The 13,062-nt window shown below is 41.6% G+C and overlaps 1 protein-coding gene across 2 annotated transcripts in view; it reads left to right on the top strand.

Moving 5' to 3' along the window:
- The first annotated feature begins 1,047 nt into the window (after nt 1-1,047).
- CHAF1A (chromatin assembly factor 1 subunit A) overlaps nt 1,048-13,062 on the top strand; it is a 17,961-nt gene continuing 5,946 nt past the window's right edge. The window contains exons 1-12 of one of the 2 annotated variants that reach the window (XM_025196548.1): nt 1,048-1,099; nt 1,368-2,200; nt 5,430-5,486; nt 6,787-7,028; nt 7,727-7,787; nt 8,206-8,274; nt 8,630-8,856; nt 9,369-9,537; nt 9,734-9,814; nt 10,052-10,141; nt 11,428-11,689; nt 12,320-12,801. In XM_025196548.1, the coding sequence (XP_025052333.1) occupies nt 1,051-1,099; nt 1,368-2,200; nt 5,430-5,486; nt 6,787-7,028; nt 7,727-7,787; nt 8,206-8,274; nt 8,630-8,856; nt 9,369-9,537; nt 9,734-9,814; nt 10,052-10,141; nt 11,428-11,689; nt 12,320-12,801 (2,622 nt within the window). In that variant the 5' untranslated portion in view covers nt 1,048-1,050. The remainder of the gene's footprint in view (nt 1,100-1,367; nt 2,201-5,429; nt 5,487-6,786; nt 7,029-7,726; nt 7,788-8,205; nt 8,275-8,629; nt 8,857-9,368; nt 9,538-9,733; nt 9,815-10,051; nt 10,142-11,427; nt 11,690-12,319; nt 12,802-13,062) is intronic. The other variant, XM_025196547.1, reaches the window with a different exon arrangement.

Here is a 13,062-nt window from a genome sequence, read left to right as displayed (position 1 = left end):
TGGGACGGGGCCTCCGCGCTCGGCGCGTAAAGGAGCCGGTGGGGAGGGGGGATGGAGCCTCCTCCCCGCCCGATTTGCCGCTCCGCTGCCTCCCTGCCCTGGTCCTCACCTTCCGCTCTGCTTTCTGCTCCCTGCCCCGTGCTCCCCTGCCTGATCTATTGCGCTGCTGCTTGCTCCTCGTACCTTACTCCGCTGCCTGATCCGCTGCTCTGCTTTCTGCTCCCTTGCATGCTCTGCCCCCTGGCCTGTGCTCCCCTGCCTGCTCTGCTGCTCTGCTTTCTGCTCCGCGCCCCATGATCTCGTCTGCTCTGTGCCCATCCCCCTGCTCCCCTGCCTGATCTGCTGCTCTGCTCCCTGCCCCGTGCTTCCCCACCTGATCTGCTGCTCTGCTTTCTGCTCCGCCGTGCTGCTGCCGCCTCTTCCGTGTCCCTTACTTCCTTACCTGATCTGCTCTGCGCTGTCCTCAGGGCTCCCCTGCTTGATCTGCTGCTCTGTTCCCGGCCCTGTTCTTCCCCTGCCTGATCTGGGGCTCCTCTCGCTGCTCCTGGGCTGCCTGTCGCGTCCCCGGTCCGGGGCGCTTGTCACACGCGTGCTGCTGGTTGTCCCTCCCCGCTCTCCATTGCCGAGAGCAGCGAGCAGAGAAGACTTGCACCGTATCGGCTCACCTGAGCGGATGGATGGATGCGTCTAGCACAAGCTTTCATTTGCTGAAGCTTGCTTCGTCGGATGCTTTAGCCCAGGAAAGCGTGTGCTACATGCATCTCTCTCCTGGTTAGCGTGAAAGGTGCAGTTCTCCCCTGCCGTCTACCTGACTACAGACCGACACGGCTAACTGTGTGTCTCCTTAGCCTAATCACGCTTTCATTAATGTAAATCCTTTTTTTTTTTTTTTTTTGTTTCTCTGTTTAGTAGGAAATGCTCACTTTGCATAATGTACCCAGCGATGACAGCACTAAATATCAGTTTATTAATTATGTCCTGAATGCCTGTTGAAAATAGAGTTAAACATAACTGGGCAGCTGTTTATATCTGCTCTTTTGTCTTGCAGCGATGGAATGCAGAGACAAGCCAGTTGTTCCCACAAGAAAACTAGTGCAAGGTAAGCTTATAAATGAAGGGTGATTTTTTTTTTTTTTTTTTTTTTTCCCCTCTCCCCTCCCACCTGTCCCGCAACAACTTGCTTTTTTAATGCCTCAGATGTAGTAAGGTTTGCTAAATGTATCATGCTTGGGTACATAACATATTCTTTGCTAGTTTGCACTAGGTTTTCTTGCTTTTTGAAGAACTCATTAAGTAACTTAATGGCTAATTTCCCTCTGCTGATTTTTGTACAGCTTTACTTAAATAGTGAAATCTTACTGTTTCAGCTCGGTTGCCTTTCAAGCGTTTGAATCCAGTACCAAAGGAGAAGTATGATGCCGACTTGGAAGTCAAGAAAACTAAAAGCTCACAAAATGTTTTTGGACAAAATAACGACTCTTCTCTAGATACGTCCCACACTTCCATGGACAATGTGGAGAATGACTGCCAGTTGGATCCAGAAATGCGTTTTGCTCCAAAACTGGTTAATGGAAAGGGTCCATTAGATAACTTTATACAGAAAAGCACAAAGAGTAACACAAGTGAAACTGTACTTGTAGTTGACTTGACAGAGGACACTGACCACAGACTAAGTGATGAAATTGACCACGGTAAATTAAATTTAGAAGCATCTTCATCTATAGAAACAGCTAATGGGATCTTAGAAAAAGATACAGACCAGTTAAGTCCATTAAAACCCCTTCAGAATACCCGAGTGGATGCTTCAATGGACACCAACTCGCCATGTGAAGCTACAGCAAATAAGGATGAAGGCTTGACAGATGCAACCAAATCTTGTTCTGAATTATCAAATACACAGTGTAATGATTTAGAAAATAAGAGAGCCAATGAGAGTGAACTCAAGGGGATCATACTGGGGAGAAAGATGCCTGTTGTAGTCCTAGAGGATATCATGACTGCAAGGTCACCCCAAGTTGCATCTTTAGAAGGAAGTATGATGTCAGAAAGTGAAACAATGGAATCTTCTTCTCCTGAAAGAAACTCTGTACTTACCCTTTCCTCACTAAGCTCCCCCTCTTCTATCAGCTCACCCGAGGTTCATCCTGCCCTAGAGAACAAGAGCGATACTAGTCCCTTAGCTTCAACGCCTGTTCGGAAGGTTGGTCTCTTTGTTTTATTTGCGTGTAGCCAGCAAGACCTCTCATCTGCAACTAAAACTAATAATTTTTTCAATACCTTTGTTTCTAAAAAATATTGGCAAAGGAAATGATATAAAACTGATTAATCTTTTTATGGGTGAAATATGCAGCCAAGATATGATTGCCTCCTTGACCTCTTTTTTTTTTAAGTGCAATTTTTAGCTGAAGAGTTGGCCTTTTTTCTGTTTTTAAAAGTACTCATTAATATGCACAATATAAATATATTTCCAGCAGTACATCCTGTTGTCATAGATTAGCTCTGTCATAAGGTACCTGCCTTATGACTTACTACGTTAGGACATAGAGTGTGGGAGAACAGTGTGGTAAGGTGTTATGTGATACTGTAGAATCTCATGTTCCTGTATGGAGATTGTATGAATTATTTCCAAGTTTACTCACAACAGTAAGACTTTCAGCTTAAAAATGGGAATTCATTGGATGTTATCATCTACAAGTTACATACAAATATGTTCAAAAGTAATTTCTATGTGCAAACTGCTTGAGCCTCAGAGAATCTGATGAAGTGAGCTTAGGCTTACGGAAACTTATGTATCTCTGATTTACGTTAGTGTTATAAGGTGCATCTTTCCCCTGCATTCTGTCTGAGGGATAGACAACCACGCACTAATTGTAAGTGTTATTTTGATATATGGCCAAGGTAGCCGTAAAATCCCTTATGCTGTAGGAGTAGGTGAAAACCTTTACATAAGCCTCTTAAAATTGGTGTGCAAATCTGTCCTGCTGTCAGCCATCTTGTTAAAGTATACACCATCTGAACATGGCCAATAGTTATCCCTTGCCTGACTCTTTTCCTAAAGCAGCAATACAAAGCTACTTGGGTCACGTGATACACTTGGCTATCTAGTACCATAAGTAGAATAAAATAGTAAATACACACCTAAGCTAATTCTAAACTTTACTACAAGGTTTGTATAGATTTATTTTTAAGAACTCATTAATTTATTTTTTTATATGACTTCTGTTCTAGTGCTAGATCCCTCGAAGCATCGTGCATTCTGGCGCTACATTGAAAGGGAAGCTTTGGGTTTTTTGAGACTGCCATCTGTGCTTGTAAGACTGAAACAATTAATCAAATGGCTTGAACAGGATTCAGATGTGAATAGGCTTTTCTGGAACCTACCAACCGAGATGTAAAGTGGGAGTTTCTCCTGCATGAAGCACAAAGGCCTGATGCTTAAGACTGTGTTAAACTAGAACAGGCCTTGTAACTATGCTTTGGATCCTGCAACTCTTAGCACAAAAGCAGGACAAGCTGTCTGGCGTGCATATTCGCTCAGCTTTTACTGTCAGATTTCTTACAGAGGAAGAGTTTAAGGAGTTTAGGGTTGAAGGAAACTTCCTTAGGAAGAAAGATTACATAAGGAAGGGGCAGCCTAGTGTAAATGGAGCGTACGTTCTGAATGGGAGTGAAATTGTGGAGGGCAGTACAAAGGGGGATAAGAAGAATGATATGATGGAATTGAAAAACTCCATCATGCAATATCGGCAAAAAATCCTATTGGGCTGTGAAATAATTGCCCAAGGCACATCACAGAAATTCCATCGCTTAATCATCTGTGGGTGGGAGAAAGCATTCAGTTGTATTGAGAGAGCTATTTTGCATTGGTGGAGGTTTGCATTGCCTGACACAGTGGATCTCTTCCTTCTGTTAAATGGATGGTTTGTGCCATTGGTGAAGAAAGAAGAATTAATGGGTACAGTTCATAGTCTCGATCCTTGAATTGACAGCATGCTGCTCTCCAGTACTGAAACATGTCTGTTACACTTCAAATATGAAAGATGTAGTGCTACGTTTTTCAAAGCAAGGTGGAATGTTGTATCGTTGGTGTGTGGATTTAATGGCACCTCTTCAATGCAGCAAGTGTGTCACTTCTGCCCTGGTTCCTTTAACTAAGTTTGAAGTATAAAATGCTGTTTGTAGAACTAACACTCCTCGTGGCAAGATCTGCATCCTTTTGTACATCAAACAGAGTGTGTGTTAATGTTTGCTTGTACTGATTGAACATATGTCATGGAGCAGGCATCTGGAGTTCAACGAACTCTTCAAATGAGTAAAACTTACTTGTACTACTTGATTCATATTGAAACAGATCAACTGAGAAAATAGATTTGCCAAAGCTGATGTTAATGCATAAAACACTACAAGCAAGCTAATAGTGCCTTCAGTAAGATGAATTCCAGTCTTTGGTACTATATTCCACATGTCCTATGTAGACAGGGTGTTTTGGGCAGATGTGATATCTTTTATCAGACCAACTAAATTGTTGGAAAAAATGTTCTTTGCAAGCTTTCAGGCACAAACGCCTTTACCCTTCTTCAGGCATAGGGAAAGTCAGGCATAGGGGGACACTTTTTTCCTATGCCTGAAGAAGGGCATTTATGCCCGAAAGCTTGCAAAGAACAATTTTTCCAGCTATTTAGTTGGTCTGATAAAAGATCACGTGTACCCATAGAATCTTGTCTGCCTATGTCCTTAGAGCAACACAGCTACAACCAACAACCTAAAACATGTATGTGATTTTTCTATGTAGTCTGAAGAAGCCTGTTTTGCAGGCTTCAGCCAGTAGCCGTTACACGAACAAGAAAAAGGTCTGTAAAAAAAAAAAAAAACTTATGATGTACTGTTGTTGGTGGAAGGTGAGGAGCAAGAGGAACTGTCCTTCAGTTCTCAGACTCGTTCATGACATTCCTTTTATTTGGGTACTGAAGCTTCAACATCACAGCAAAAATCATGGTATGCTGCATCAAAACACTTGCAGTCTATAGGAAGTGTTTTTGCTATGACTAGAATTCCCCTTGTTATGTATATGATCTGCAGTGGCTTTGACTCCTGCTTGCAAGCGCACATATATAAATACAAGCCTATCTTGTATTGCTAAATATACTGTGGGGCAGAGTACTTTGCAGGAGTGTGTTCAAGTTAAAGGCCAGAGCTTAGTAATACAGAATAGGAATTTTATAGCAAATTGAAGAAAAATAATGGGCAGTCTGCTCTGCTGGTTTAAGAACAAAGCTGGAACATGACCCTGAATTGTAGGAATATTTGTGCCATCCACTTCCTGACACAAGCAAACTGTTTCATAAGCAAACTTTCATGGAATAACTGCTAATAATTTGGGTACAAATAATGAGATATAGTAAAAGATCATCTGTGCCTTCTTATTTCAGGTCTCTCAGAAATGTCACAGAAGTTCTGCGGAGAAGGAGAAGCTGAGATTGCAAAGAGTAAGGCATTTTCACTGACATAGAAAGTTTACCTGCTGTGCTTTTGCCTTTTAATAGTAAGCAAAGCCCTTTGCATTTCCTTTTGGTCCACTTCTTAACATTTCTCTTCCTGGTTCTTTTTACCAATGAGAATGGAAGAATTCCAGGGGGACAGAAATATGAAATAGTTAGAGGCTGCATATTGACAACAGGGGGCATTTGTATGTCTGAGCACAAGTTTCCTTAGATTCCAGGTGTAGCAACTTACGTGTTCAAAGGAGTTATTTTGGGGGGGCTCTTTCATTCTGCTAAGCATGCCAAGTTCTTGAAGATATTGCATAGGCCCTGCAGTTGAGAAAATAGGTCAAGTCTCGGGGTATTATTGGTGTTGTAACATTGCCTTAGGGGCATAGCAACCTACACTGTCAAATTACTTGACATGAACTAACACACAAGTGCCTACATTGGATAGGCATCTGGCTGAGGTCATCTGACCCCAGCACTCTTAGTCATCTGACCCCAGCTCTCTTTTCTACCCAGGCAGGGGGTCGGACTTGATGATCTGTTGAGGTTCCTTCTGACCCTATCATCTATGAATCTATGATACTTCATAGATAGCAATACTTCAAGTTGCATAAGAAATAAACCAGTTGCATAATGCAAATGGTATGGCAGCTGTTGTGTTCTTAAGTACAATGGGTCTCCCTCAAACTGCTATCTAGATATCCAAGTGAGAGAGAGAGAAATGATATATATGTATATAAGTGGGTTTTCTTCCTGGGAATTGCTTTAAGAATAGCTGAGGCCCTTTTATGGACTGCATTCCATGCTGTTTCCCAGGAAATATTTTGAAAACTAACCTAATCCAGCTCAGAAAACAGTCTTTCTCCTGGCTGTTTTTCCACACTCAAATGTTTATCAACAAATGTAATAACTGAAACATTTAGCAAAAATAGAACACAAACATCCTTCTCAGGATCCTGAAAAGAATCAGAGCTAGGTCAACAAATGACTTCCCATAATGGGGGCAGGGAGAAACAGCCAGGAGAGAAGTTGTGCCTCATTACAGAGGCTGGGGATCCCTCCAGAGCCAGAATCAACGAATATTTGGGTTAGCCAGAGCCACCATTAACCAGAATGAATAGGTCCTCTGATGATCTTTGTGCTCTGAAATAACATGAGATGACACCATTGCCATATGCCGGCCACTCAATGCCAGACCCTGCGCTATGGTCTATTTGCACAAATTTGTGCACCTCTCTAACTAATGATGCATAATGTCAGTTAAAACGACGCTTACTGAACTGTGTTTGGTAACTAGGATCAAGAACGTGCAGACAAACTGCAAAAGTTGCAAGCAGAAAGAGAGGAAAAAGGGAGGCTGAAAGAAGAGGCAAAAGCTGCAAAAGAACGGGCCAAAGAGGAGGCAAAGAAAAAGAAGGAGGAAGAGAAAGAGCTGAAAGAGAAAGAAAGGCGAGAGAAGAAGGAAAAAGAAGAAAAGGAAAAAGCTGAGAAGTTAAGAGTGAAGGAAGAAAAACGCAAGGAGAGGCAGGAAGCTTTAGAGTACGTGGCTTTGCTTTTATAAATGATGGAATTGAGCTACACACGCACGCACGCACACACATTTGGAGCGGTTTTGAAAAGGTGAACACTTCAATACAAATGTAGCAAAACCACATCAACTGGATGAAACAAATGTGCATGTCCATGCCCTGTGTCTGTGCTAGGGAGTTACCCATATTGGTTTCTAGATCAGTACAGTGAAAAACAGTTCAACTGTGTGTACCACTCTCTAGTCCTAAGAGCTTTTTCTTTTCATAAACGGGCTATAAGGTGATATCTTAGTTTGAAATAACATGAAACTTCTTTTCAGCTTCCATGAGTTTTCTTTTCATGGCCAGGCTGTACGCATTTTAATTTGGTTGTGAATTTCTTTGGATGTTGGCCCTCTAGCTACTAAAAAAACCGTTTATGTTCCAGTCATAAATGCTTCTTCCTGATGTTGGAGACAGTTGAAAACTGTCTTGCTGTTAGCATAGACATGGCTCAGCAAATAAATATCCACTGTAGAAGGCATGATGCACCTTTTTATTGCATAAATTGATTAGTCTTGTTTTAAATGAATGGGTTGTCTTTGTTTTGTTCGTACAGTACCTACAATAGTGCATGACTTGAGCTCATTGACTCTACCAAAGTACTGATAATTAACTTTGCATTATTGATTCGTGCCAATTCCTTAAAATGAATCTTTATCTTAAAAGGGCAAAACTTGAAGAAAAAAGGAAGAAAGAAGAGGAGAAACGGTTAAAAGAGGAAGAAAAGGTAAATTTCTCTAGCCTCATTTTGGAGTCTTGCTCTTCCTTCCTAAGTTATGCTACAGCAGTCAGCTAGTGTTCTTCATTACTTTGATGCCCACATGATGCCCTTTCTAAGCCTGTTATCCTCAGTCATCCATGAATGTCACAGGAGATGTGATTCCAGTACAGGGCAAGGTGAATAGTAGTAACCTCATTGATTTTGTTAATTGTTATGTTGGTGTCCTCATTCGTGCTACATTCTTCATAGAAATAAATGACATTTTGATTGTGTTTTGACTGCATTGCAGGGACTGGGTAAATGACCAAACCTTCATACCTTACCTTATTTTGGATATTAAGATGGGTTTCACTTTAGCTCAGTGAAATAAGACTGGATCCTAGGACTTTATATTCATTACTTTGTATTTTAACTCTAATTCTAGCGCATTAATGCACAGAAAGCAGAAATTACCAGATTCTTTCAGAAACCAAAGACACCACAAGCTCCTAAGGTGAGATATACTGCTAGATATGTGCTATGTTTCTCTATTTCATGGGTAATCTTCTAAACCAAAATGTAGGAGGAACAGAATTGGCATCTATTTATAGTGGTGACCGCATAGGCTCATTATGTTTGAAATCCATTTCTCTCAACTACTAGCCACTTACAGAATGATTACAAGACTTGAATTCTCTCGAAAACATCTGTTGTATTTCCTGTTTGTGAATTCATATTTCAGGCGTCTAGCGAAATGATTACATATTCGATTTAGCATTTGCTCTGTATCCCGAATAGGGTGGGTTTGTGGCTTGTTAGGCATTTCATATATTCACATTTGAATGTTCCTGAACTCGCTTTCATTTCAGACCCTTGCTGGCTCCTGTGGGAAATTTGCTCCCTTTGAAATTAAGGAGAACATGGCTCTTGCCCCCCTCAGTCGTGTTATCCTTGAGCAAGAGGTTTTAGATCAATTGGATCAGCTCCTGAAAACACCGAGTAGTGATGTCTGTTTCTTCAAAGAACTGAAGTGTCGCAAGCCACTTAAAAGTAACCCTACCTTTATCAATAACAGCAATGCTGACACGTTTAACAGGTTAGTCTGCGTTTCATAGTCATATTGGCTTTGAAACCAGTGTTGGGGAATGGTTTGTAACACTGTTGTGGATTACAGAAAAGTGCAGATTTTTTTTTTTTTTAATGTTAGTCAGTTTTGTGTGAGATTTAATCACCCTGGGAAGCAATATATTGTTATCTAAATTTCCTTGATTCCACAAGCTCCCAAATCCTTCTCCACAGGAACTCTCACACTTCAGTAGTGTCCAGTGTAGGATGAGAGCTTGTCTGGAGTATGGCCCATATAAATAATGTGGATTGAAAAAAAAATTGCTGTTAATTTACCCTTTGTTTTTAACTGCCTCACCCAGACTGGGCCATCTTTTTTACTGAATAACTGAACCAGATAGCTTTGTCCTTGTAAGCAGCTAGTGTTGTCAAATTAATCCAGACTTCTTAGAATGGTTTAAAATTGCTGAGTTAAAGGTCTTGTGCTTCTCTGAGCTGTTGTGGATTATGATATGACCACTGAAGGCATATTTATTTCAACAGTGATGTGGTGGTGGTAGAGAGCTGCCAAATGGACACTGTTCCTGAAAGGAAGAAATTTGGCAGGATGAAACTACTACAGTTCTGTGAGAATCACCGACCTGCATACTGGGGCACATGGAACAAGAAGGCCACTGTTATCCATCCTAGGAACCCCTGGTCAAAGGACACTGTAAGCATTTCACAAGCAGTATGGCCTAGATTCCCTTTTCAGTTCTCAAGGTAGACTCTTCAAGTATCTGTACCTTCTTGTGCATTTTAGATAAGTCATCTTTTCCCTTTTGCTGCTCGTGTTTTCAAAAGTATGGTACGAACACTTGCCTTGCTCCCTGACTATTGAGGGGTGACATGGGCATTTCTTGTTACAGAAACTACTGGATTATGAGGTAGATAGTGATGAAGAATGGGAAGAGGAGGAACCAGGAGAATCTCTCTCACACAGTGAAGAAGTAAGAATTCCCATGCTAGCCAGTCTTCTTGGGAGTTTTTTGTTTTTTTTGTTTGTTTGTTTTGGGTTTGTTGTTTTTTTTTTAATTTCCACAACTGCAGAGACTGAGGCTTTGGTAGTCTCAGATCAGGCAAATGATACTCCTTTTGACATAATTTGGGTCAGGGTTTTTGCTGCTCTTCAAGATTTCCTTGATCCTTTTATGTGCAACTTCTAACAAAGTCAACTTCCTCTTCAGGATGATGAGGAAGAGGGAGAAGATGAAGATGATGATGATGGGTTTTTTGTACCCCATGGGTACTTATCTGAGGATGAAGGTGTGACAGAAGTAAGTGATTCCCAAAGACGTTTAATCCAGCTTCCTTGACTATACTATGTTATAGCACTCCTTACAGAAAACTGCAGTTGTGGCCATGCCACCTCTAGAGTTCTGACTTGTGGGGTGAATTTCATGCTTTGCTACTTAGAGAAAATACAATGTGCTCTGTATGGGATCTTTCTGCTTACCTAGTCAACAAATAGCAGAAATGAAATGTATAGTTTGAGTATGCTAGTAAGACCATCAGTTGGCATAGTAGTTTTTCTGTACTACCAAATAAGTACATAATGCAGCATTTTTTTTTTGTTCAGGTCAGGAAAAAATCCAACATATGACAGATGTAACGTAGAGTCTCTTTTCCACACATCACACTTTATAGGAACAAGTTGATCAGACTTCAGTGTGTACTGCCTATATTAAAACTGAAGAAATTTCTTGCTTAGTGGTGAATGGTGTAGATGAGGGTTAAATGGGGAAGGGGGTTAGCTATGAGACGTGTAAGTTTATTTCTTTTGCTTCCAATAAGAATTTGCACACAATAGTAAATAGTGGAGTGGTTTGAAATGCATCTGAATACAGTAGCGAAATGTAATGGTGCTATTTTAACTGCATGCCCAGGAAACTTGGGACATGTTTAGAAACAACCAGACATGGAAAAGTGAGCCTGTATGGGTAGTTCTTTTCAGATAAAATGTGCCACCCCCTTGGAGTGAAAACCTTAATCTGACTTTTCTAACTGGTAGGGGAAGGCTGAGACAGGCAGCTGATAAATAACCATTTAAATGCTGTAGTTGTGGGGTCTTAGGAGGGTTGGGGTGGAACATACTGGGAAATGGTCTACAATGAGGTAGCTCGGGAACACTGACCTTTGTTCTAGTCCTGTGATATTTAAAGATCTCTTGGAGCTAGATATTTAGTGCATTGTTGTCCATTTATCACAGAGTAGTAATGACGTTTTTATAGAGAATGGTATAAAGCAGTGGCACCCAGCCTTATGGCTACACAGGCCAGATGAGAGGTGTGGTGTTGGTCTGCTGGCCCAATCCCACATGCAGGGCCACGTTATCTGGTCTGCAGGGCTCTGCACATTGCTGGAAATTTGGCAGTAGGAAAGTGGCAACTAATACTGCTACTGCTTTCCAGCCATTAATTTTTTGGACACACAGGGAGCTCTGTGGGCTGAATAATACAGCTGTGTAGGCCATGGTTGTAGTATCTCTAGTATAGAGCTAAAGCTTATTCAATTTTCCTAGAATTAGTGTATGAGCATGTATGTGGTTTAACTTGACTTTCAGGAGTGTGATCCAGAGAATCAGAAGGTTCGTCAAAAGCTGAAAGCGAAGGAGTGGGATGAGTTGCTGGCCAAGGGGAAGAGGCTCCGGGTCCTTCAGCCTGTGAAGATTGGTTGCCTTTGGGAAAATGAACAGAATGGCTGCAGTACAAATGCAGACCTAAAGGTGCTTCAGCAGTTCACAGCTTGCATCCTGGAACTACCTGTTGCAGACGAAGAGCTGCAGACACAGAAAACTAGCAAAAAAAGGACGAAAGACCAGCAAAGTAAGACTGGGAAGAGCTGTGTTCTCCACTTCAGCAGTGGACTTGTAGGCCTTCTCTGAGAGAGTGCCTCACCTACAGATCATAAATTGTTGTTTTAAATTTAGGATGAGTAGTTACAATAGGTCTGAAATCACAAGTGTTTTCAGGATTACATGGTAGAATATGAAAGCAGTCGTTCTCCCCCCTTACCTGCCCCCATATATAGACATAGACAATTCTAGCTACATGGTATCAAAATCTATAGCTTATTTAAATAAACTCCTTTTGCAGCAAAGAAAAGTTTAGGAAATCGGAGCAATGGATGGGGGAAGCAACCTGGGACTTGATGTTTTTTGTTTTCTAACTCTTGTTTGTAATTGCAATATGCTGCTCAATGGAGTGGGGATGAAGTTTGACTGCAGATATGTTAATGCTGACTAGCAGAACTTATTAGCCACAAAAGGATGGGGAGGAGCTCATGAAAATAGGGGGAAGGCTTAAGAATAGCAGATGAATTTGAACTCCTAGGTTCTCTTCCCAAATGGCCTCTGTGTTAAAGACCACTTAGTTTGACATATTCTGATGCACCTTGTTTACCCTGAGCTTTGGCCCACAGGCAGTAACATGCTTGCAATTATCTCATGTTTTCAGTTCTGAGACAGCTGCTTCCACTGCTCCATGGAAATGTAAATGGGAGTAAAGTGATCATCCAGGAATTCCAGGAATGCTGCCGCCAAGGTCTGTTCAATGAAGCAACCACAGATGGTAGTGACACTACTCCTGCCAGCCCCAACAGCTCTCGCCCGCAAACTCCTGTCAATGAGGACAATGCCATCCCTTCCAAAGCTAGGCTAAAACGAATTATTTCCGAGAACTCTGTGTATGAGAAGAGACCTGAGTATAGGATGTGTTGGTATGTCTACTCAGAGGTGCTGAAGAGCTTTGATCAAGAACATCTCCCTGTCCCTTGTCGGTGGAACTACACCACACAAGTCCCATCTGCAGCCAAGGAGGATGGTTCCAGCACGCAAGGAATGGCAGTGATGCAAACCACCCCTGTTTCGACAAAGAGGAAGTCCACAGGAAGCATGTCCATCACCAAGTTCATGAAAAGACCTAGGGATGCAGAACAGGTAAGTTTGTGCAGGTACCTTTTATGTATCAAGAAGGGAAAGAGAACGAACCACAACTTAAAATACTGATCTTGACTCGTGATAGACCTCAGTGTGTCAGATTTGCATAAAGGAGTGCTGGCATGAATGAACTAGCGCTTGTACAACAGCTTAATACAATATGTAATAATAATATAAAAAGATTGGTTGGGGGGAGGTACTGACGTATGCATCCAAAGAGGTGGGTTGCCTCTTCAAAGTGTTTGTATAGACAGTCTGAAA

The sequence above is a fragment of the Alligator sinensis genome, unplaced genomic scaffold (assembly GCF_000455745.1).
Source record: "Alligator sinensis unplaced genomic scaffold, ASM45574v1 scaffold1295_1, whole genome shotgun sequence".
In the NCBI taxonomy this organism is placed as follows: domain Eukaryota; kingdom Metazoa; phylum Chordata; order Crocodylia; family Alligatoridae; genus Alligator; species Alligator sinensis.
Note: the sequence above shows the minus strand (reverse complement) of the source record. Positions and strands in the feature narration are given on the sequence as shown.